Source organism: Pagrus pagrus (genome assembly GCF_965226575.1).
Source record: "Pagrus pagrus genome assembly, chromosome: 22".
Lineage (NCBI taxonomy): Eukaryota > Metazoa > Chordata > Actinopteri > Spariformes > Sparidae > Pagrus > Pagrus pagrus.
In genome coordinates, this window is record NC_140204.1 from 23,173,782 (window position 1) to 23,199,312 (window position 25,531).

The 25,531-nt window shown below is 38.3% G+C and overlaps 1 protein-coding gene across 1 annotated transcript; it reads right to left on the reverse strand.

The window, feature by feature from the left end:
- Nucleotides 1-4,781: 4,781 nt before the first annotated feature.
- cd99l2 (CD99 molecule-like 2) lies at nucleotides 4,782-22,741 on the reverse strand. The gene is made up of 10 exons (XM_084344954.1): nucleotides 22,540-22,741; nucleotides 19,318-19,380; nucleotides 18,921-19,004; nucleotides 17,552-17,677; nucleotides 16,372-16,452; nucleotides 13,634-13,702; nucleotides 13,456-13,506; nucleotides 13,199-13,318; nucleotides 10,850-10,915; nucleotides 4,782-8,874 (listed from the first exon to the last, which is right to left on the reverse strand). Exons 1-10 carry the CDS (start codon nucleotides 22,598-22,600, stop codon nucleotides 8,813-8,815), a joined length of 783 nt encoding a protein of 260 aa, XP_084201080.1. The 5' UTR covers nucleotides 22,601-22,741; the 3' UTR covers nucleotides 4,782-8,812.
- Between the last annotated feature and the right edge of the window lie 2,790 nt (nucleotides 22,742-25,531).

Genomic DNA, 25,531 nt, shown 5'->3' on the forward strand with positions numbered 1-25,531 from the left:
AAAGTGTGTGTATGTAGCAGCGGTCCAAAACTGTCAACTAATGAGTGTCTGACTATTGATTCAGTGACTGAAAGGTCACTTTAAAACAATGTTCAAACAACATGCTTTTTTTCCATCATGGTGTGATGGATGTGATTTTAGAGCCATTTTAGAGGAGTACATGAAAAATATTGACAGGTCATAAAGATATTTAAGTCACAAGAAACCAGGAGACTTCTTTGGTGAAGTGACACTTTCACTGACCTCAGTTTCCTTTAAATTTGCCATAAAAATCTACAGTATACAATGAAATCTCATCATCAAGTGTAATGTGCTTTACACTGGCAGGTTTCACTGCACTAGTAAGAATGCGTCCTTTGGCTTTAAGTAAGTACTGCAGTGAAAATGATGTCTGTAAGAGAAGTGCCATGCCAGCCACTTATGAATACAATCACATGATCAGCACTCAGCCATAATGTGAGACCACATGATCACTGTTCTGACTCTCCTCATGTTACCTTCATTTAGTTATTCACAAAAGGATTAGGGCCACTGAGATTATGACTTTAATCTCAGAATCAGAGCTTTAAGGAAAAAAATCTGAATTCTGAGCAAGAAGTCTATTTTTTCAAAGTTTAAAGTCAGTATTCTGACATATTTTTTTTTTTCAAATAAAGCTCATACATTCTGAGCTTTCTAAGAAAAAAAGAGTTTAACCTCAGAAACCTGAGAGTATTGATTTAAAAAAAAAAGTCAGAACTCAGATAACTGATTTTTGGGGGCTTTTTTTCCTTCTTTTTTTAACCAATGGCTTTAATCCTCTTCCATAAGGATAAATACATTTTATGTTCAACCAAAATTAGCCGAATAATGAATTAGTTGAGCTTGTGAACATAATGTCAGCCACATCAGAGTGTTTTTACAGTGGAATATATTTTTTATTCTTATACAACTTAATTTACACCATCTACCTGTGGCGTGTGATCATGTAAATCCTGTCTTTTGTATGTAAGTTATTTGTATGTCTCATTATGTGAAAAACCCTAATGAGCCATAATCACTTCTGACATTCCATTTAAAAAATAAAAAACTCAAACTTCCAATTTTCTTTCTTGTTTCTTTTATTGGTTCATATTAGTAACAATTGCCTATAACATATTGCTAGAGAGTTATCATGGTGGAATAAGAATGGAAATAGGTAGAGCTCACTATTACACTTTAAGCAATGAAGACTGGCCAACATTCAGTTGTCAGAAAGACACAGAGTTCAACACTCATAAGCTACAAGTAGTTCTGTATACAGTATGTAGAGAAAAGCATGCATCAACGTGTGTATATGTATGAGAACAGTATACTGGATAGGTGTGTATGTGTTGTATGTGACAGGTAGCCTTGCAAAGCCAGCCCTCAAATATCAAAACATGATTATCTGCTGGGCTGTCATTGGTTCTTCTTGAACAGGGAATAAGATGCGAGTCTTTCACCACAATCTGGTTCTGAATCAAAAAGTGAGGTTGGAGGATTTTGGCTGGCTTTGCATGACACAGTGACAGGCACTAGAGTGTAGTGCAGAAAGAGGACCTAGAGGAAGCCAGGCGCAGTTGTCGTATAATACAGAGCAGATAGCATACAGAGTTTGGAGACCAGGGAGACACTGCCAGCTAGGTCTATTTGGTAACACTGTGTTGTTTTGTTCAAAGATCATAATTAATGTTGCTCCAGGATCATCATTTCAACTTTCGTAAGAGCAATGAAACAAAGAGCAAGTCATCGCGCTGAATGCATTGTGGACTCTGACTCAGTAGCCTAGGGTTCATATCCTGTTTGGAACATATTATTATACAACAAAAGAGTTGGTTAGGTTTAGGGAACAAAAGTACTTGATCAGGCTTAGAAAAACTAGGTTTGGGTTTAAATAGATCCTTTCACAACATTAAACTTTTGTTGGAGAAGATAAGTAAGTGCGTATTTTTCTCCATTTGCTCAGCTATGACATGACAAACACGTGATCGATCAGTTGCAGTGATGGTCCTGGAGCAACACTCACATGGTGATATCAGATTGTGCAATTATTATCAATTAGCCTGGCTTTAGATTATACTGACATTAATCATATAATGTCCACCACACAGTCTGGTAACCAACTCCAAACAGCAGTATATTATAAGATAACTGTCCACACTGAATCTTAAAGCAGTATCAACATCCACAGTGCCAATAATATCTGAGTCATTCAGACATTGTGTACCTAAGTGAGCATTGTACAGTTTCACTGTCACACTTTCAGGTGCATTAGTCTTTTCAAAGACGTATAAAACGTTCTCACACACTACTCTTCACTCTAATCTGCCAGGTCTTCATCTATCTATCAAACCAATTCAAAACGTCACACTTGAGACGGTGAAGACATTCAGATTTAAGGCCTGATTCAATCCTTTCCCCTCATCATTATTTCAAAACTTTTTTCTTACAAACAGATAATTCAGTCCCAATACATAAAGGCAAAGTCAATCTCAATCAATGCTACATCTTTGGTAAATTTGCATTTTTGCTACATACCAAAGGTTTTTGCTCAATATTCAATACATTCAATAAACAGAAAGGTTTGTTATTTTGTGTTTGGTTTGTGTGAAGTTCAGCTGTCGGCAGCCTGAGCTCGAGACACCCACACCTTTCTGTTCTCTGTACTGTAACCATCCCACTCTTCCAAGGTAACCAAGCAAAGAGTCTGAAAGCTGTGTGTGTCGCTCTTACTCAGGTGCAGCTACGGGGTGTCAGATGAATAGTGTGGCGTGTCCCTGTGGGACAGTGCAGGGTGTAAGGCAAAGAGAGAAGCACCATTTGAATTACAGCGGACAGGGCAGAGAGGCTATCCACGCGTGACTCTTACAATGTGAGCAGATCAGTTAAACAGGTTGTTACTCCAACCACTCACTAGTCCAGAACACTCAAGTTCAAAAAGCAGCTTTAAACCACATTAAGGAAATGCAAAAGTGCCCAAAACACTGAGACTCCTTTGACTTTAGTGATGAACTGGAGCTGGTTCATCAGTCTCTTTTATCAGTTACATGCAGACGTTTCAGCTTTGACAACTGATCTCTCAAGGTGTGGTTGCACAAAGATTTGTCAGACTGTGTACTGAGTTAGGCCTGTCTATGTGTTGCTTTCCAAAACTCCAAAAAGGCCAAAAATCCAGTTGTGTAAATACTACATTACTACATCTCACTTCCATCTCATCTCTATTCAGAGGTGGACATGCACAGCAGCTTACAAATCAGGCAGGAAGAACAGATTAAGTAGTGACAGTCTGCAAGTTTCCAGTGAACACGGCCAAACACGACACTTGGTCTGAACCCAGCCTCCAACTAACAGAGGCTAGTTTGACAGCAGGACATAACAGCAGTTTCTCGCCAGGTTTGGCTCCTGGCACTGTGGGGCTGAGTCAGACAGGAGCGCTAGCTCCAATGCTAGCAAAGCTAACAGCACATTGCTACAGTTGGCAGCATTTAGTGGTCAGCTTACTTTTGCAACAAGTAAACTACCTACGTCACCTTGGTACTTATTCCATGTCATCCAAATGTCCTTAAAACATTTAATGACATCACTATGATGAGTCCAAATTGTACTGCTTTAGTTGAAGAAAACTATTTATTTTTAATGCAGTTCTGCTGTTGTAAGACTTTCTACATTTTCCTTATCCAAGAAATTCCTGTGGAGGCTGATAATAGTGTTAGGAGTATTAACTCCATAAAGTAGCTAACCTAGATGTTCATGAATGAATGATACACTGTACCAATCATCCTAAGAAAGAAGATTAGCATACTGTTACTACGAAAAATGCCTCTATAGGTTAAGTGATAATTAAGTGATAATCTGCGCAAGGTTACACGGGGGCTGGGAATAAGGTGGATAAAATGTTTTTGTGATGGTTAGATTCTTCTAGAAAGCACGTTGTCAACTGAAATCCATGAAAGTCAGCAGCTGTACTGGTAGAACGTCCTGTATGTGTTCTGCTTCAGACTGCTGTGTGCAGCTTAGATCCACTGAGGAACACAGTGTCTACCTGTAGTTTATTTGCCATTGTCAAGAGTCTTTGTGCAACCAGCCTCTGATCACAGTGGTGTACTAAATAGACTGACTAACAGAGGGATTGTGGGTAGAAGCGGCTGCTTTACCAAGGCAACGTGGAGGAGACCAGGGTGGTGTATTCACGTAGGACTGTGCTGCATCATGTCCGATATGTAACACACTGGTTTAATAGGCCACCAACACTATAAATAGCTCATACAACACATACTCCCTTAGTATCTGAAATGATATGATGCAACAAGAGAGTTCAAACTCATTCAGGGCAAGAGCCAAAATCCAAAATCAGTCACACATGCCCCTCTGTGTAGATACAGACTAGTCTATCAGACACTGCTCAGGTCAGTGACAATGTATGATGGTAGGTGACCAATCAGTGCTTATTCCATGATCATGTGTGTTATTTGCTTCTCATCTTATCTTAAAAGGTTCTGGTTGGCAGTGTGCTTTTAAAGGTGGTTGAGGAGTAACTAATTGGCTTAGTGCAACAAGCCGATCATAAGCAAGGAACTATGCACATTTCAATAGGCATGTGTTGGTCCAAGCACCAGCTCAAAACACATATTTTTGGAGAATTTCAGATGTAAGGACCTGCACAAGAACCATGCAAAGGGCCCAGGTCAATTGCAAACACACAGGTGGCTGATAAATAAATATACCTCACGTCAGCCAAAGTCTGTCATTCAAGGTAAACACATTGCTATATGCACACACAGTACAATCATACAATCATCTTTTATTGTCTGATTAACATCTTTCTCATCACTACCTCCCATCACACATGATGTTATTCACTGTGAGATCATTTAAGTCCACTACATAGGGTTCAGTTCAGTCAGCCTCACTTTGAGCAGTATCAGACAGAGAACATGGTGAATGATTTCAGATGCAGCCCAAGTCTCCCAAATAAAAGCTCTCTCATTCAGAAACATACGAGACACCAGGAGTCATTAGAAAAACAACTATCTGTTGGCAACACTAAACAAGCTCACTCACCAAGAAGCAATCACTATCTACAAAAAGTTCAGCTACGTTTTTAGGAAAAGTCAAGTCGGGTACAAAGTGTAAAAAGAGCAGGTGAAGAGTGTAAACGCGCACACACACACACACACACACACACACACACACACACACTAAAGAGTATAGCATATAGTATATATGAAGCATAATTATGCTCTTACACACTGCTGATAGTACAAACACAGAACTGCTCACAGTAATATGTACAACATCACAACTTTCCAAAAGCACTCATTATGACACAATTCAAAATCCTAAAGTCAACTACTGCTGCTAACATCTTCTACACAGCTAAAGCAGAGTGCTAGGTTGTTTTTTTAAATGTCTTTGTGGTGGTGCCAACTGATTCAGACAACCTTTTCAACTTTCACAATTACCTGACCTTTCAACTCTTATCTTTTTCTATTGCTGGCCATTTTGAAAATTACCAAAGGCTAAGCTACATGGGTGTAGAACAGCAAAGTGAACGACACAAAGGAACACACATTCTGCCTACACTGTTCATCTAACAGGGTATTATCATGGATTTTACTAATGAATATTAAATTACTGAGGGCAAGTTTTTACATTAAATATTATATTAACACATAATTATATCACATCGTTAATATACTATGTTATCTGGTACAGCAGACCTATATAACTGGCGGCCCTCTAACAATCTCAATCCGGCCCTCTGATTCTGATTTGCTAGGAGGCAAATTGGTCCATTCATTAGTTGTGTCGCCAAGCACAAAAATACTTATATCACTAAAAGCAGGGAGAATTTAGGAGAGCCAAACTGGCAATCTACCTGTAAGATTAAAAAGGTGCATTGTTTTTTATCCTGCACTTTTGTAACGATTGTTTTCAAAGAATAAAAATGCATTGTTTGAACATATTTAAATCCCTGTCTTTACAGGACAGACATTTGGAAGGTAAGTGTCCAGCACCTTTTAAAATCTGGTGCTTCTAAAAAGTTGAATAGTCTGGTGGTACAGTTTAATTCCTTTTGTTAGGACTAATCATATTAAAGGTTACTTGGTGGAGACAGTTTCATGCTATTCCACTGACCGCAGTTTGTGAAGTAATGCACCAAGAAATTCAACATGCCAGCGTAGCTAACAAACACAGTGAACAGCTACTGGGAAACAATGATCATGTTTGTCAGGCCTCAGAAAACACAGAAGACACAATACCTTTAAATTGTTGTCTCTCTTTATCAATTTATGCTTGGTGCTTCAACAAATGCTTGGGCCAATAGCTGTCTGGTCTACAGTATCTAAAATCTGTTTGGCATAAGTATAAAAATAGCATTATGTCAAAACACAAGCTCATTTTCCCAGCAGTTTTTCTCAAAATAAAATCATGATATTTTTAGGTGATTTTTCAAAATCTCCTCAAAAGCCCTTCAGGACTGGATGACAAATTCAAATATCACAATTTTTTGACCAAATACCTCGATATCAACATGACAACAATAGTTTAAGGTGATTATTTGTACTTTTTCGTAATATTAACACAATAAGATTTTTGATAAATAGTCATCAGTAATGTGTGGGTAAAGGCAAATATTGATATTTTGATATATTGTATAGCCCTACAATAATGTAAATTCAAGATGGCCACCAAAGACTACAGATAAAACCAAAGTTCTCCTACACACTGGCACCTCAATGCTAACACAATAAAACATAGTACAAACAATATTAGCTCATATGAAGCAAAAGTATCTTCAACACAAGTCACAGTTCACACATTTTCTGCCTGTCCACGAGCCTCATCACAGCTTGCTTTTTCCACAAGTGCTGAGGTTTCCTCTTTTTCAGACAGCTCACCACTGAAGAGGATCCTCTCAGATGAAAACAGAGAGACACACTGTGCATTTTAAACTGACTGCTGTGGAACTGATTTAACTGGCATCAGTTTCATACTACATCAAATGTGGTGGTGTTACATTCCCTGAACTCTAAGCGTTACAGGGCCAAAGTTTGATCTAAGTTTTCTTTTCAACTTCATTTAACACCTCTTCTCATTACAATTATTTCATACATCACCACTGTGGAAAACCAAGCTTCTTCAAGCTTCCTTCATTAGGCATCATCATTAAAGGCTAGTGGAAAAAAACAAATCTATTCTTTTTTGTCTTCTCAATATTAGGCTATTTACACTATAAAAAGTCACAGGTTGTAAGTAGACAGAAATGTTTAGACGCCTTATTGTTCCCCATTGTAAAAAGATCCAAATCTGAATAAGGCAACTTTGTACATTAGGATAGACAACATGAGGAGGGTGGAGCAGCATGTAGCAATTAACGCTGAACTGCAACTGTCACATGACGAAATAGTAGTTACTTACAGTAACTCTAGTTCTATGAATATGTACCTTGCCTATTAAAGGGCAATACATGCAAAAAGTGGGTCAAAATCTAATTAAACCTGTTGGGAAACTTCATGACCCCTGATCATGAATGTAACAAATACATTATTCAATACATTAAATTATTATATCCATCACTGGTTGTGACCTCATCATGATAATATAGTAAACAGTAAATGTAATAAATTAAATTAAAATGTCACATTTTATAGGAATAAGATAAATTCATATTGTTTGTCAACATCATTGAGACATGATGTAGCTTCAGTTCTATGAGCACATGCTTTGCCCTTCATTTATCATGTTACCTTCCTTATAATGAAGCATTTACTGGCTACAGTGATCATGGATGATTATCATTATTCATTTCTGACCATTTATGCTTTTATCACCACACTTCACACATGAATACATAATCAGTTGCTACAAGGCTTTAAATAGAAATGTGTGGAATATTGTTAAATGGCTACACATCTGTGGAGAGCATGGATTTGTTCAGTGGTGTTCCAGTTTACATTTGATTTCCATCATTGTGCATTAACAATCGTAACATCTATGATTTCAAACATATAATTAGTTATGTGCCAAAAGGGGGAAACAGAACTGCTACACTCTATTCTAAGTTAGGGACTGAGATAGAGTGAGACTTTGTAAAAAATGGGTAAAAACCACAGGGAATGTCTCAAAGCACTCATTTTTTCACTTGAAGTTCTGCTCCAGAAAGAAATCCCAAATTCTCTGTATAGAGCAATGAGCAATCTATAGCAATCTATAGCAATCTAGAGCAATCTTTGCCATTTTGCTACAAGTCACTGCCTCATCAATCAATCAGTGAACTAATCCATCTGACATCAAGCTGACTGACTTCCTGTGAACTCAAAGCAGTTTGACACACACCCATAGATGCCCAGGAGTTCTTTTTTGCAACATATATTACAGTTAACTGCTTTTTGTATATTTTTCCAGTATTCCAACATCACTGTGTGTCTGGAGGTGCTACAACTAAGACCCCAGCTCACTACAGAGTATTAGCAGGCTACATGCTGAAGGCTGGATAACTGTGAACCAACATTGTTAGTGGTGTTCAAAGAGTAAACAATAAGTTACAATATACACATACATTTGGCAAGGTTCGATATGCTGTCGACCATGTTTACAGCAGAGAATTAAAGAAATCTGTGTTCACATTCAGCATAAAAGGACTACAAATCCCAACCCCTGCAGCACAGAGCTGCAGGATCAACAAAGACATGCTACACAATAGACAGTCTATCCTGTAGCATGGCTGTGTGGTGTGTGTCTGTGTGTGTGTGTGTGTGTGTGTGTGTGTACGAGTGCCCATATGTGTGTGCATATGTGTGTGTGTGTGTTACACAGCATTCTCTTCAGTGGGAGGTTCAGCATTGGGTGGCTCCAGGAGAGTTTGTTGGACTGTAGAGGCAAAACAAAACAAAGAACATCCGGTGGTTCATACACATAACACAGCATCTGCAGGGAGCGTGGGGGAAGGGCAACTTTTTCATTTCAATCTTTTTTATCTATAATCCACATTTCTGTAAATGTGTCAGTGTTAGCAACTGGCTATGTTTCAATAGTAGTCCTTTAATGAACATTGGAGCTGATAATAGTATTGTTTATACTATATACTGTACATACATGTACATATGGGGGCAGCTGTAGCTCAGGAGGTAGAGCGGGTCGTCTAGTAAAAGCAACGTCACTGGTTCGAATCCCCGGCTCCCCCAGCTGCATGTTGAAACCCCAAATTGCTCCTGATGAGCAGCTGGCACTTTGCATGGCAGCCTCTACTATCAGTGTGTGTGAATGTGAGTGTGTTGTAAAGCACTTTGAGCATTCAGTAGACTGGAAAAGCGCTGTAGAAATGCAAATCCATTCTATATATGTTTAATTTACTTTTATTTGATACTTGATTAAAGTACATTTAATATCAGATACTTTTACTCAATTACTATATGTATGGATGGCTGACTTTTACCAGCGTGCTATTTAACCCGATATCTTTACTTTTAATCAAGTATGAGTATATTTCGCTACAACCACTCACACAACCACTCACACATCGATGGATCAGTCATCGGGAGCAATTTGGGGGTTTGGCCCATGGTCACTGTCAATGCGATGTGCAGCCGGGGATCTGCCTTCCGATTAGTGGACGACCCACTCTACCTCCTGAGCCACAGGAATATTTGGCCAAGTGCAAGTATCTGTCCCTGACTGATTGATTGAGTGACTGATGAACTTACACCATTAATCACTTGAGTCTTGGAGTTTCCCCATTGGCCATTGCTCTTTCAAAATGAATAGGTGTGACAGTTAGTTATTTGCTATAACTCTATGAGTATAGGCATGTAGGGGTTCATAACTTTTTCCTGCCAGACTGAAGATGTTGAGTCTATACCCTCTCACTACATGGGACCCACCTCAGTCTCACCTTGTGTATAAACTGAGCTGAAGCCATAAACAGATTTATCTCCAGCTAGTTAAAAGGTAATTTCTGTATTTTTCAAACTGAACCCTATTTTCCCATGTTTTTGTGTTGAAGGGAGTAATGGGGATGGCAGTTTTTGAAGTTGGTCCAGTACTGAATGCTGCAGCCAGCAGCTGTGAAGGGGCTGCAACGTAACCCCTGCAGAGTGTTTGTGCAGCACCAAAGTACTGTGCGTCCACTACGAAAGCATGTTTTTGCCACTGACAGGCTCAGATCATTTTTCTAAGTGTCTGATAACATTAAAGAAAGGACCCTACAGAGACAGACCTTTTTGTTAAAGAACAAAATCCTTTTTGGTTAACCAGAAACAGCCACTCACCAGACTCTGCTTGCAGAAACAGTCATTTATCGGCATAAAGAACACTTTCATCCAAACAAATGTGTGCAACAGTGGAAAGATGAAGATGGTTCTGGTGAGTTTTATTTTGTTTTTCTGTCAAATGTCGACCCTAATACTCTAGAATGAAGTGTGTTTTAGGATGATACAGTTATTCTGCTAATGAATCTGGGGGGAGAGCAATAGGTGATGTCTCTGGTTAAACAAAAATCTTTGACAGAAACTTAGAATAACAATCTGAGCATGTCGGTGGCAAAAACAAGAACTTTAAGTGGACACACTTTGACGGTGCACAATTGCATTAAACACTGCAGCCCACTTCGTGGCGGCCGGCTGTAGTGCTCGTTACTGGACCAATTTCAAAAATTGCTAGTCACTTAAAAAAAAAAAAAACGTGGGAAAATAGGACCCAGCTGAAAAACACCAAAGTACAATGCAGTAATATTGTAATGTAACTTATTACTATTAAATGAAAGTAACTAGTAATATTTTAATATTTAAAACATTACATTTTGGAAGTAACTTGCTCAACACTGATAGTAGATGTGAGATGTGTTTACCTTGTGGTTCTGTAGCCACCACAGCCTCAGGGTTCTCAGCCTTCACCATGTCAGTATTCAGGCTCTCTGTCACAACGCAACAACACAGTTACATAGCATCAACAAACACAAATACTGCTGTTTTCTTACTGCTACTGCTTTTACTCAATTAAAATATTGTATCCAGCCTATTGATAAAAACAATGCTTTACTACAAGTACTAACTGATGAAGAAGTGTCTAGGATTGGGTTGCATCAGCTACATATACATTCATCACTAAACTTGAATATTAATTTTTATTCTTAGTAAGTAGTTTCAAACTAGTGATCTTCTAAATCAGGTTGCACCATTAGAACATAAGAAACGTCTTCCAATAATTTCCAAATTTGTTGCTAGGAAACCATTTAATCAAGATGAATCAGCTATATAGACAGGAAGTCACTGTAGCATCACAAGCTAGCAAAACTTCCAAGAATTATAGTTTTAGAGGCTCAAAAGATCAATCTTGTGTAAACGTAGGTATTTACTTGTGTTATTTTTACAAAATGTAATTAAAAAAATTTCTCTTCACTCTAAAAAGGTTATACATTAGCAAGCTGATGTTGGCTTTGTCATTAGGTTCAGTTAGCTACACAGCAGTTACACTCACAGTTAGTGGGTATAAATATTTAGGAATAAACTAGCCTCTACATAAATATAAAAAACAATTGTTAGCATGGTGCAGGTCGTTTTAACCAGCTGTGCACCCAGTTCCTAGATCTACCATCATTGTCCAGCTCCAGAAGAACAGCATAATGAGGCCCTTAAGTATGTAAGAATTTCAGTTAAAATAAAACAAAACAATTTAATTCTCCACAGAATGTGAAGAAATAAGAGTTTTGATGTCATGTCAAAGACATCTACGTATTGTGTTGAAGAGATATGGACAGAAGTTAGAATGCTAACCAGCTAGCCCTAGCCTGTCCTTTCTTGTAATACCACTTTGGCTGACTGAGCTACCCAGCTAACGGCATTTACCATTTGCAGCAGTTAGTAGTTACTCGGGTGATTTGTTGCCCCCCAGTTTTTGTAGCATGTATTTAAGAGGTGGCCAATTCTTACAAATTGTGAAGTGTGTAATGCTTCCTCTGCCACAAGTCACTCTATATCAAAGGTGACCAGCTAAGCTAAGCTGATGGCCAGAATGAACCATCAATCCTTAAATGACATTTAAGTGTATTTACTGTACAAACTCTGTTGGGAATGTTAAGGGCTATAGTTCCATTATCTAAAGAAGACATTACCACTGCAAATACACTAATAACCGGATAGTGGTTAGTCATTCTGTTGTTGGGAGTAAATCAATGTCTGAGTGCTGTGTTGTGGTATTAAATGGATTTGTTAACTGCTGCCACCTTACACTGTAGGTTGTGTAGTCGGACATTTCCCTTTCACTTTAAACTACAAGAACACTACAACATATTTAACAAGATGCATATTTCTCCATGTTTGCAAGTCATACCTACATTTAGTGAGGATTACAGTACAGGTAGTAAGGATAAGTTTATATATCTTTGCCCCTTAAATTTATTTGGAAGTTGTTGCCTTCGCCAATGAGGTTATGTTTTCACCTGCGTCCATTTGTTGGCTGGTTGTCAGCAGGATCCCACAAAAAGTACTGAACAGATTTCCACAAAACTTGGATGGGGGTTGGTCTCGGCCCAGAATTGACCCCATTAACTTTTGGTGCTAATACGGATAAAGGGACGGATCCAGATTTTTTTTCTCACTTTCTTTAGCAGTGTGAGCATTTTTCGACAGTTTTGTTAATTTCTCAGGGAATGACGCATGAATCTTGATGAAAAAAATCAGGAGTATTTAGGAGTGAGTAAGTACAAATTGATGCAGATCCTTGAGCTGGTGAGCTCAAATTGTGGTTGAGCAGTTTGAGTTTGCTACTGGATTAGGCTTGATTTAAAGGGGATTGCTGTGCTTTGGCAAAGGTAGGGGCTTTACTGAGTGCCATTCTAGTGCTGCAGCAGATGATCCTATAAGGGACTTCCTGATTATGTTGTTGCTTTTTATTGGATGATGCTACAGATGTTTAGCAACTGATTTAAACATTACTATAATGTCCTTACCTACTTGGACATTTATTTAACACTGCATTCAAATGTAGAGCTACAGTACATTGAATGTTTGGCCACTTTGGTGGAACAGAACAGGTTTAAGTTTTTACATTGTGTTAGCGAACAGTTAGATATTTTTACATACAGCAGACACAGAGCACAATTAGAATAGATTTTGTCTCCACTTAGGCAGTAGTTTTAGTATTTTCATTTTACAATGTCCTGAATCCTGATGGACCGACGGTAATGTAAAAGCCTTACGTTGTATACCGAAGCACAGCTTCTTCTTCTGGTAGGAGATGTAGCTGCTGATTGCACCCACCAGCGCCATGGCAACCGCACTAGCAATCCCTGCAATGGTGCCCACCTCTGTTGTTGTCTCTGGAAACACACACACACACACACACACACACACACACACACACACGCACACACATCCATATACGAACACAGTAAACTAACTGAGCCAAACAGACAGACATGCATTTATGAACACACTGGAGACAGGGAAAACCCACCACTGTTGTCGTCATACTGGTTAATCTGGTCTTTGTCACCACTTGGTCCCCCTGTGGAAACACAGAAAACCAGCCCATGTTCTCAAATCTGTTTGAACTGTTAGAATGAAGTGTTAGCTTCTCATATAACAACCAGAGTTATACATGGATTGTTATTTATAAAAGGTCCAGACGTTACCTTTGCCTTTGTCAGGTTTGTATGTATCATCTTTACCAACATCTATCAGATCACTGTCAGAAAATCCATCTGAAAGAGGAGAAATAGATAATCACCACATTGTTGGTGAAGAATGAAGTGACTAAATGATAAAGTGTAACTGCTTAAAGGTACAAGAAACTCTAAATTATAAATTAGTACATTGCTTTAATTGTCCTCTGTGGGGTTGTTTAAGTAACTTGCAGATGCTGGTCTCATTCCTCATGTCAACTGATACTCAATCAGTATGCTTTCAGTCCAGGTTGCCCAAATCCATATCCATGATTCCATGAGACTTCACTAAATGCTTTGCACAAGACATCAGATGTATACCTGTATATACTAACATAGCTCTAAATCAAGTATCCTGACGGTGTAATTTGTAGAATATGCTCAGAATTCAAAAGTAGCTACAAAAATATAGGGGGAAGCAGAGTAACAGACAACTGCTCCTCTTTGCTAGATATTCTTGGTGATCCAGCAAGCCTGACTTCACTGACATTCACTGACGTGACATAACCGCAGTACGGCACGCACATAGTGAACACTTACTTTTTACCTCTTCATCACTTTTTACTTTATATGGCGTTTGTTTTGTGAAACATGCAGTGGAACTTTGTAGTTGTCACTTTCACGCAGTTGATCTGTGCTCAATAGACTCAAGTCTTTGAGAGTGCCATTTACTGTTAAATCAGCTGCTGTGGTTGTTTGGGAAATGGCATACAGTGGGAGAGGAGCCAATCGGGCGTCAGCAGCAGACAAAAACAGCATGTAGAGCAACACATCACATTTTAATCTGTCAATTGAGGATCGACTTTTTTAGTGAGTTTTGTTTTGTTTATGCCATGAAGTGTGCTTAATGAGTTAACAAGGCAATTAAGCTCATCTTCATTTGGAAAAAGAGAGAAACTTTAATTCAGACATTTACTGTTTAGTAGGGAAAGAGTATTTCATTTTTGACATTTTGTGAGTTTATTACGTGAGTTTATTATGCTAAGAAGCTTGTGAAACGTAAAATTAGCTAACACAAGGACATCCAGCTGAAACTACGCGGCTATCAGACTATCAACTCTTGTGGTACACAGTGGCATTATGAAACAAGACGGGCCAGGGCTAGCTAGTTAAAATGCTATCTGCGGTATCACTGCAGCAAATTACATAAACATCATTGACACAGCTTCAACACTGTTGTTTCTTTACACTCTGTTAAAAATGCTAATTATCATTTTTTAAAATGTTTTAAACTAAATTTCTGGCAATACCTTACAAATTGTTTCTTGAAGTATTACTTTTTGCCTACAATGCAGAATTTAATCTATAGCCCAGCAGATACTGGATTTATGAGACAGATGTGGATATTGATATTTTGCACTTTTAAAAAATCAATAATGAATAAGTTTTATTGTTTAATGTTTTTTGACAAGATGATGTTACCCATGAAAACATTTTAGAGTAAAAGTAAAAGTAACTTTGCTGTTCACGGACATATACACTAAAACCAATATACTGTATCTATAATAAACTGATACTGGTGGATTTATCAGTCTAGCTCCAACACTCAGTATACATTACAGTTTGTATTAACTAACTCAAATAACATTAAAGGATAATCACTGGTAGTCTTATAGCTTATTATATGATTGTACATCAGGGTACATATAGGAATGGACTTTGAAACTGTATTTTGTTCTTTGTTCTTCATGTGAAGCAGAAGACAGTGTCGCTGTGTCATGAAGTGGGAGTGGATGATGAGTAACAGTGAGTAACAATGAGCTCCTTCTCTTGAAGAGAGTGTTCTTCAGTGGCACTAAACAAAAGAGCACTTATTCAAACATAGTTTGAACACAGTTCAGATGTTCTTGTAATGAGCTGTACGCACTCATTAAAACTTCCAAACTTCTATGGAAGTTTTACAGGAATATCAGAACAGATGAAGAGAATTTTACATCTACTGTACAATTCCTTCATTGAGAGTTTTTCACTGCACCTTGTGACTGTATGCCTGATACATTACATGCATGAAAACAACAACAAGTTAATGTTGCTTTTGTTGAAACAAGGAAACCAGTGAGAAGAAGGTAATTGTGATGCCAGTGATGAACAGAAAATCACCAATCAGCAAAGACACCAAACACCCTGGGAAGTTCAGTGTGTGTAAGCATGTTGGTTTCAGCACCAATGATGAAAAGTGTTTGTGACTGAAGCTGTTTGCTAACGTTATTGTGTCACTCAGTCAGGCAGTAGAGGCACAGTGAACTAACAGAACCTCATCACTTCTGCTACGTAGAATTTATTAAAATATATTTATTGATCACTTTAAGTTTTCATTTACTTATTATAATATACATCCCTCATTAGTGGATAGGCTAAGGCTACATTGTGATCAGACCATTAAACTATTGAAACAACATACGTTTAAATTCATCATTGCGGTCTAATTATGTTTTCAAATTTATTTTATCCATTCATATCTATAAATGCTTATTGTTTGCAGGTTGCAGGGGCCTAGTACTGATCCCAACAAACTTACACATCTTTGGACAGTGGGAGGAACCCAGATAGAACCCACATAGACACAGGGAGAACATGCAAACTCTACACAGAAACACCCCAGCCAGCCAACAGGTTCAAACCCAGAACCTTCTTGCTGTGAGGCAACAGTACTAAGATGATTTTATACTGTTACTAATACTGATCCTTTGGGAGATAATCCCACCCACCTCCCTGCCCCTTGTTCTTATCCTTGCCACCAATGTCATTGTTGGGGTCCAAGGCATCAGCCAGGTCAAAGCCATCGCCAGCTGTAGAGGTCAGAAGGTCAGTGATCAATGTTATTGCAACATAAATGCAAACACAGCAGTTTAAAAAATCATGTGAGAGGGAACAAACAGAATCAAACACAAAGCAAACTGATCCAAAAGACTGATAGAGACACTGTGAACTTTTGTCTTAAGCTATTTAATGAATTGGACTGTATGGATATCTGTACCCAGATATACTGAGTATGTAATGATACACCTTTATATCTCTATAGGGGTGCAGCCTGTTGCACCAGCTGAACGTAAAGTGTGACTGAAAGTTAACAGTGTGTGAAGTCAACAGTAACTGCTTCACTCTAACTGCTTATTTTGACACTAAAATCAACTTGTTCAGTTCCACCGTAGCCTCCACTAACTGTGGGCAAAATCAAGGTTTCATTGATTAAAAAAGGGAAAAAGTAAGTTTTATGCTGTCACATCTAAACTCTCTCATATGATAGAGAGTGAATTATTTATGAGAATAATTCAATGATCATTTATTGATCACTTCTGCACATTGTTTATATTTTATATTATATCCATATATTTTATTTTTGACATCAGGTTACAGGCCAGATGGAGGGGGAGGTGGGGGCCTGGGGGCCAGGAGTTTGAGACCCCTGCTGTAAACCAAAGAATTGGACAAATTTAAATTATGACCCAATGATGAGAAGTTAGAGGATCACTGAAGTTATTTCAATTCATCCAGAGGAAGACATGAATATCTGAACCAAATTCTATGAAATATGTGATCGTTTTAATAATCTGATCAATTCAGTGTGGACCAAAGTGGTGACACTGACATCCAAAAAAAGGTTTTATCAGCAGAATGGTGAGTATTACCGGACTCTGTTATTGTTCTAATGGAATTAGTGCTGTGGAAATGTACATTATACTGACTGTATTAAGACTACCCATAAACACGTGCGCAGTGTTGAATTTGGATTAGCAGCAAATTAAACCCAATGAAGGATCCGAAAACAGGCTTATAAAATATAAAGCAGGTCAAAGGAGAGATAAAGGGGAGTTTGCAGTAAAGACCAGGTGCTCTCTGCAGCGGAGTTTCACGTTTTAGGAGGAAATCTGGCTATAAACACATCACCTGGCTTGGGTTTGGGCTTGGCTGGGGCCTTTGTGCCTGTGGGGACTTTAGGCACAACCTTGGGGGGGCTTTTGGTGGTAGTGGTGGTGGCGCCATCGACTTTAAAGAAATCCTCCAGATCAAGCTCTGCAGAGAACATTGACAGCACTGTATCTGAATGCAATCAAATACATTTACAGATGAATCTGGCAACTGATTTGTGTGTTCTGCCATCTAGCAGCGCCAACATAACTTCGTTGGCAACTCAGTATCTGCTGCGACAGCAGCATGGGTAGTTAGATTAAAGACGTGACAGTGGCCTCAAGTGGCTGATAAAGGTACCTTAAATGGATAGTGATCGTAATGTTATTCACATTTTACATATTAGACATTGGTTACAAGAACAGTCCATAATCAATCAAGATCTTTGTTCAATCATTACAGACCAAATACATTGGTAAAAAATTTAAAATATGAATTTGTGTAATTCAAGATTATTTCATTATCGCCTGGTGATGATCAACAAAATGCAAACTACAGGTCACTCATAGAGGGTCAAAGTTACTATAACAACTAATTAATCAATGAATTAATAATGTATATATTATATATATATTAATAATTAATTATAGTATTCTTGTTCTTATTATAATATTCCACTTCTGGCAAACATCTTATGTATTTCACATTCAGTTTTTTTCCAACATTGACGCTGCTGAGAACTGCACAGGTTTTTCATGATTTGCTAGACATAGTTGTTTTAAGCAATGCTACATAGAAAGAAAGGATAAAGCAGAAAATCATTCACTTCTATGGACAGCTTGCATTCAAACGCACTGATAATGTGTGGAGACTCCAAGGCAGTAATGGCGACTTGTCTACTTTGCCAGATTCATGCATAGATCCACTGACTACAGTTATGATATGTGTACAGATCAGGGTTGTCTAAAACCTGTCATAGTTTTTGATAATTACCTTCTTCTCACGGCTGATACCGATAAGATAACTGATAATTACCTTCTTCTGACGGCTGATACCGATAAGATAACTGATAATTACCTTCTTCTCACGGCTGATACCGATAAGATAACTGATAATTTCACAATTTTGTATTTTAAAATAATGTAATGTAATTTATGCACACCCGAGGGCAAGAAAGACTCAGAATGTAATAAGCAACGATGGCTGATTCAATATTCTGAAAATAAATGATCAGCCCCATATACTGTATATCATGCATCCCTAATGTAAGACAGTATCAGAAAGTCAAATCTAAATCAAGAATACAGTAAACAGCCATGCTAACTGATTTTAACAAACAGGTGAGTATCTCCAAACTAGTGTTGAAAAGCAGCAAGATGCTATACAGACAGCTTTAGCTGGTTCTTACCTCCTCCTGCACCTCCTGCACCTCCTGCACCTCCTGCTCCTCCTGCTCCTCCTGCCGGTGCTTCTGCCTTTGGTGAAGGGGTCGCTATTGTGAAAGTGAAAGATTAATTATATATCATATTTATTTAGATATTATACTTATATTGGATATTCTACAATACACCACCATTTAATTTAATTTTTGTCTATATGTTTTGATTTTAAACTGTATATATGTTCTATGTTTGTGTAGCATGAAGGAGTGACAAACTTTAATTTAGTTATGTAACCCTGTGTTGTATAATGACAAATAAATCAACTTAAACCATGAACTGTGAGCAGATCTCTAATCATCTAATATAATGAAATCACCAGGACCTTAACACTTAAATGAGTGACTGGTGCCCTATTTTACTTACATGGTTTACTGTCATCAACACCATCAAGAGCATCGGACAGGTCAAAGCCATCCTGAGACAGGACTACAGTATGGAGAGTACAGAGGGATGGACAGAGGAAGCAGACACGTTACACTGACTGACACATAAAACAAACAGGGTTCAGTGCATGCTGTATCAAACCGTTCCCTTTGATTTAAGCTTCTCATATTTTAATATTCGCTTTTCCAGGCCCTGCTGGTGTTACTGTGTCACACACATACAAAACCCTGGTCCTGGTGCCAAACTGAGCCCACAGTGCACTAATCCTCTCTGTTGTCTGGGCTGCAGAGCTCAGATCAGTTACTAAAAAGGAAACAAAAGCAGAGACAACAAAAGCAGACAGTGTGTGTGTGTGTGTGTGTGTGTGTGTGTGTGTGTGTGTGAGTGAGTGTGTGTGTGTGTGTGTGTATGTGTATGTGTATGTGTATGTGTAGTGTGTTATCTGTAGAGGATGAGACTAACATTCAGATTGTGCAACATTGTGAACATTTTTATCCTCACCTCCGCCTACAAATTAATATATACAACAGTATTTACGGACCTTTCCTATCTTTGTAATCCTAATCCACTCCATCAGTGAATAAAAAAGGAATTGATAATGCTATGAAATTTTACTTTGACTTATAATGGCTATATTTTTCTAGTCTATTTGTCTGTGTAGACAACTTTGGTACTGCAACTTAGAAACTCCTCTGGATCCCAAAAAGCATTGTTCACCATAAAAAAGAGACGTCTGTAGAAGTGTTGACTGATGCCGCCCACCGCAAACAAGGTTAATTATCAAACCAGGAAGATTCAATTATTATTTGTTTATATTTCCCCAAGCCAAAAAGTGACATCATGTGAGTATTACATCTATATCTAAGGTATGAAGGTGAAGAAAGAAATTTTGGTGAAGAACCAAAATGAGAAGTTTATTTTGCCTTTTGTCTTTTGTTGGAACTACAACACATTATTTACAAGATTTAGCAAGAACTATTAAGTTTGACCACATGATGCAGTATTTAGAGTGGACAGTATATACATTGATACCTTTTACAGGAACTGCTTTATAGCAGTATTGATATTATGATTTATTGTATGGTTTCTTCTACAGACCGTTTTACCGTCCCCTCATCCCATAATCATGCTGTAGTAGCAATTTCTGTATTTGTTCCTTCACTCAGCTCTATCCTTCCTTGTCTATTTTTTGTATATGGTCTTTTTCTTGATGTGCTGTAACACCATTTTACATGGGGATCAATAAACTCCTATTAAACTAAACTCTGCTTTAGCTTCCTATCCATGCCAGGGCAGATTTTAAACTGCTCCTTTTAATGATTTTGGCATTTCTATTGCAGACAGACAGGAAACGTTGGGACTGAGCAAGAGGGTAACAGAGTAACATGTTACCGTTAACGTGTAACAGAGGTTCCAAGCTAGAATCGAACATGCAATTATTGGTCCTCAGAAACAAGGACGCCTAATGTAAAATACCACATGGATTAGCATGGCTGGGTGAAATGGGCTTAAAATAATATCATCACACTTTATCGCTATATTGCCCTAAACACAACATATATCTCGATATTTGAAATCTCCTCTAAAGCTCTTCGTAAATGTTTTATCACTTTCATTTTTTTTTACCAAATACCTCGACATAAATATTGTGACAATATTGTTGAGATGGTTATTATAGTATACTATACTACTATTATATTTTGGTAGTATAATATATTTTGACACAATATTAACACAATGGGATTTTTTTTATAAATAATCATCAGTAGTACGGATATAATGACTTGTGGGTAAAGGCAAGTACTAAAACAAGTACAACAGTCTGGTAAGTTCCCTTTACTGTAATGCATCCAATAAACCAGGAAAAGACAAAACTTATGACTTATCACTGTATGACCTTATGCAAAATCTAAGACCAAATGTAATCTCATACTTAACTAATATCAATATACTGCCCAGCCCCACAAAAGATACGCTTAATTCCCTGTGGTTGTGCACAACAGTGAGTGTGGTGGTATGTGTTGCTGTGAATTGGGGCTATACAAATATAATTGACTTGTTGCAGTCTAAAGCAAGAGGGGAGAGGGGGACTGTGAAAGCACTTTAATGCGATTGTTTATGACCGACCACGTCACCACTGCTGCATCTTTAAAGTTGCCAAAGATCTTAGTGTTGTGATAGCTTTCATTTCTGGCAGTAGAGCGTTATTTAAGAGGATTGAAGCCATGGTAACAACTAGAACCTATCTATTACATTCAGATGGGTGCATCCCTGCAGCAGTAAGATGGAAGTCCTGCCTACAATATAATACCACACCATGTCTTAACCTAACCCCAACTAACTCTTATATCAGAAATAAAATATTTATGTAAAATACCTGACAAAAGCATGTTAAATCATATGCCTAAACCCAAAAGTGAGCCAAATTAATTCACATAATTTGCATTTCATTTATATGCAGCACTGCATTTACTAGCCAACCACTGGATAGATAAATAATGTTTTCAGTTTCTGCAGCTTTTCCGTCAGTCCATGCCTTAAATCGATGAATTATTGTGCTGACCTTTGGAAGAGAGAAACACCCCTCATCAAATACATTAAAAATGTCAGGGGGTGTCTCTGCAGCTGGGGGTCTGGATGGTGGTAATATGAGGTCGAGATCATACGGGTTTGAAGACATGTGCTACAATAATATAGAATGAAATCATTTGCTTTTAAATTATTCACCTATAAGTGACTAGCTTTCTATATTCGTGATCACTGGAAGTGACATCATTTTCAGCATGGCACATGCGGCTGTAATCCAGACAGACTGAGGCTGCTGTGGGTGGTGCCACATCGCTCTGATCTCTGATACATGTCATTATTCAATAGAACAGGACCCTTTAGAATCGTTTATATTATGTATTACTGAACCTATGACAACTGGTTAACATCAGCATCAGTAATACATGGACCAAGAGCAAAGGGGGGCAATATTACTGAATCAAACTTCAATAATCAAAAATCAACATGTAAATCTGTAATAACTGGAAGTGAAAACATTATTATTCTGAGTGGGTGTATAGTAAGTGGATCTGTGCTCTCAGTCCAATGAGCGTCTGCTTCCAGGCCGGTGTTCCGTTATTCGGCCTCATATCAAAGTGCGGCACAAAAGGCAGAACATGTGGATGTGCTGAGGTGTGCGGGACAAAGCCTTACCTTCCAGCGGCAGCAGCAGCGCCAGCAGCACACAGAGCGACCACATAGAGCGGCTAGCCATGACTCCAGTCCCTACAGACAAGAAGACCCGGTACAAAGTGACAATGGAGCGTTTAAATAACGGGCCCGTCGCAATTTCGTCTGTCTAGCGTTCAGCTCCGTCCCACTAGAAAGCCGCATTCAAGGCGTTCACTATGGCAGTCTGTGACACTCCCACACAGCCCCACTTCCTGCCACACCCTTCACAATAAAACTCTGTACTCACAAAAAGGAAGCGCTGTAGCTGTTTGGTTCTGCCGACAATAGAGAGGGCAAAATAAAAGCAGCAATGGCCCTGAACTGTTTATATGTCAGTGTATGTTAGAGGCAGACAGTACATTCTCTGAGTGCGATTGGCTTCTATCAGTGATTGGCATACAATTGGATGACAGAGGTCACCATCAGTTCCTCTGAATTGTGTTTGACTGCATTTCAGTGACATGTTTAAGTTTACACACGTCAAACTATGGTAATTTATGCTGCTGAGCAAGATTTCTAAATGTAAAATAAAAACTTTGGTTTGAACATGTTTTCAACTTTAAATAACAGCTCTGTGTACAATGTAGGGCAAGTTACTTGTCAAAATGCAATATATTACATATTACTAGTGACCTTCATTTTAAAGTAATATATTACGCCACAATTACTGTCTGCGTAGAGTAATAAATTACTTATTACACTACTTTTTAGTTACTTTCAACAAAATGACCAAATAACCTATAGCTATACAACAATGAAATAGTCGGGGTCTTTTTAAATGAACTAATAGCCTTGGACACAGGGATGAGCAGGCAGACAAAGGATCACAGTCTGATATATTATGAGATAGGAATAAACATTAATTGTAGGCTCAGTCATATGAAACACAACAGACCTATACCTTCTATAATGTAGCTTATAATGACATGACAAGACAAACATCTTTTACTATGCCTTTTTATTTTAGTCCACAGAACAAGGAATGCATGGACATATGTGATTCAAGAATGTAAATTAAAGTGTGCTTGGAGGACTAGGCTTCATCATTAGGCTACGAAATACAACTTAAATATTTCAGTCACACAGTGACTGAACAAAGAACTTATAGGCTCGGCTACATTAAACACACAGAGCCTATATTAATATGGTCATGTTGGTGTGGATCTTAAAAAAACAACAATAAACGCTTCACTTCAGTCGGTAACATGGATTGTGACACGTTAAGTGACGCAACTGTAGTAATATATTACTGAAATATTATTAGTAAGACTTGAAGACTGAAAGTGAAAATCTAATAAATAAGGAAACAAAAACAAAATAAGTCACATTTTATTCTATTTTATTCATTTTTATTAATTGGCTCTAAGCAGACCCGACGCTATGTGCCGAAGGAGTTGAGGTGTTATAAGGGGAAAGTACAGCTGGCAATCTGCTCACCACCGCCAGCAACGCAGACACACATGTATAAATACTCACTACGTGCTGGCCACATATATATGTCACAGCATCAGCTTTGCAAAGAGCCAATAAAACCACCGTTATGCAGACAGCACCCAACTGTTCCTCTCCTCTCCGACAGCCACGATGCAATGCGCATCTCGGAATGTCTGGCAGACATCTCCGCTTGGACAACTGTGCACCACCTCAAGCTCAACCTTCATAAAACTGAACTCCTCTTCATCCCGGGCGGTGCTGGCCCTGACCAATTTGGTGCCCTAGGCAAGAATTTAGCTGGCGCCCCCTTGCATCACAGTCAATATATATATATATATAGCCTATGAATGATATGGGAACGCTAAGGTATGGTGTATTAACAGTAATACACTTTAACTGCACTTTAACACTGATTTAAACTTTAAAAAACATAAACTGTGACACAATAAACCAAAGGCTTACAACTACCCTATTACTTATAAAGGGGATGGAAAACTAATATTTTATTTTATTTTAACTGACATACAAGCAGGAAAACACAGCCAACAGGTTAAAATAACACCTGAACAGGCCTGACGTTAACTTTCCAAATGTCCCTGATGAATTTAAGGTGGAGTAACATTAACTTACGTCGACTCTAGCTATTTACTGATTATTAAACAATGCTACTACCGTCCGAAGTAAGCTAGCAAGTTAACACTCTGCTCCAACATCGGTAACTATGATGCATTAAACTATTAATTTCATTCACTTCATCACATTGATGTTACTGTAGCTCTTTCAAATTCGACAAGGGTATTGAGAATGGAAGGAACAGATTTTACTGTGTCTGAAACTAAAAAAATAACATCATCTGCGTATAAGGATAATTTGTGCATTAGGCCCCCTCGTTCTATGCCCAGAAAGTCGTTGGATTGTCTTAGAGCAGTAGTGAGAGGTTCAATTGCAATGGCGAAGCGAAGAGGGGATAAGTTGCAGCCTTGGCGAGTACCTCTGCTAAGAGAGAAATATTCAGATCGCTGTCCATTTGTAATTACTGCTGCTAGAGGTCGAGAATAGAGGAGTTTTATCCAGGAGATGGAAAGTTCATCAAAACTGAATTTCTTTAGGGCCAGAAACAAATACTGCCATTCGACTTGATCGACTGCTTTTTCAGCGTCAAGTGATATAACCATTTCAGGGGATCAAGTTGAGGGTGAGTAGACAATATTAAAGAGTCGCCTAAGGTTAGAACTAGAGTGGCGATTTAAAATGAAACCTGTTTGGTCTGGTGAAATTATTTGTGGGACAATCTTCTCCAGTCTCGTTGCTAGAATTTTGGATACAATTTTGTAATCTACATTCAGTAGAGAGATTGGACGATAGGAGGCGCACTGGAGGGGATCCTTGCCCGCTTTTGGTAAAAGTGTTATCACTGCTTGACGTAAGGTGGGTGGGAGATGTCCAGATGACAGAGATTCATTAAACATGGCTTGGAGCAGAGGGCAAAGCTCAAGTGCAAATTTTTTATAAAATTCAGAGGTATATCCGTCCGGGCCAG

Excerpts from the sequence above, each read along its gene's own strand:
- cd99l2 (XM_084344954.1), bottom strand. The coding sequence starts at position 22,600 with ATGGCTAGCCGCTCTATGTGGTCGCTCTGTGTGCTGCTGGCGCTGCTG. Across the intron at positions 19,005-19,317 it reads TGTTGATGACAGTAAACCAT|CGACCCCTTCACCAAAGGCA; the intron begins GTAAGTAAAATA and ends CTTTCACAATAG. Across the intron at positions 17,678-18,920 it reads TGCAGGAGGTGCAGGAGGAG|AGCTTGATCTGGAGGATTTC; the intron begins GTAAGAACCAGC and ends TGTTCTCTGCAG.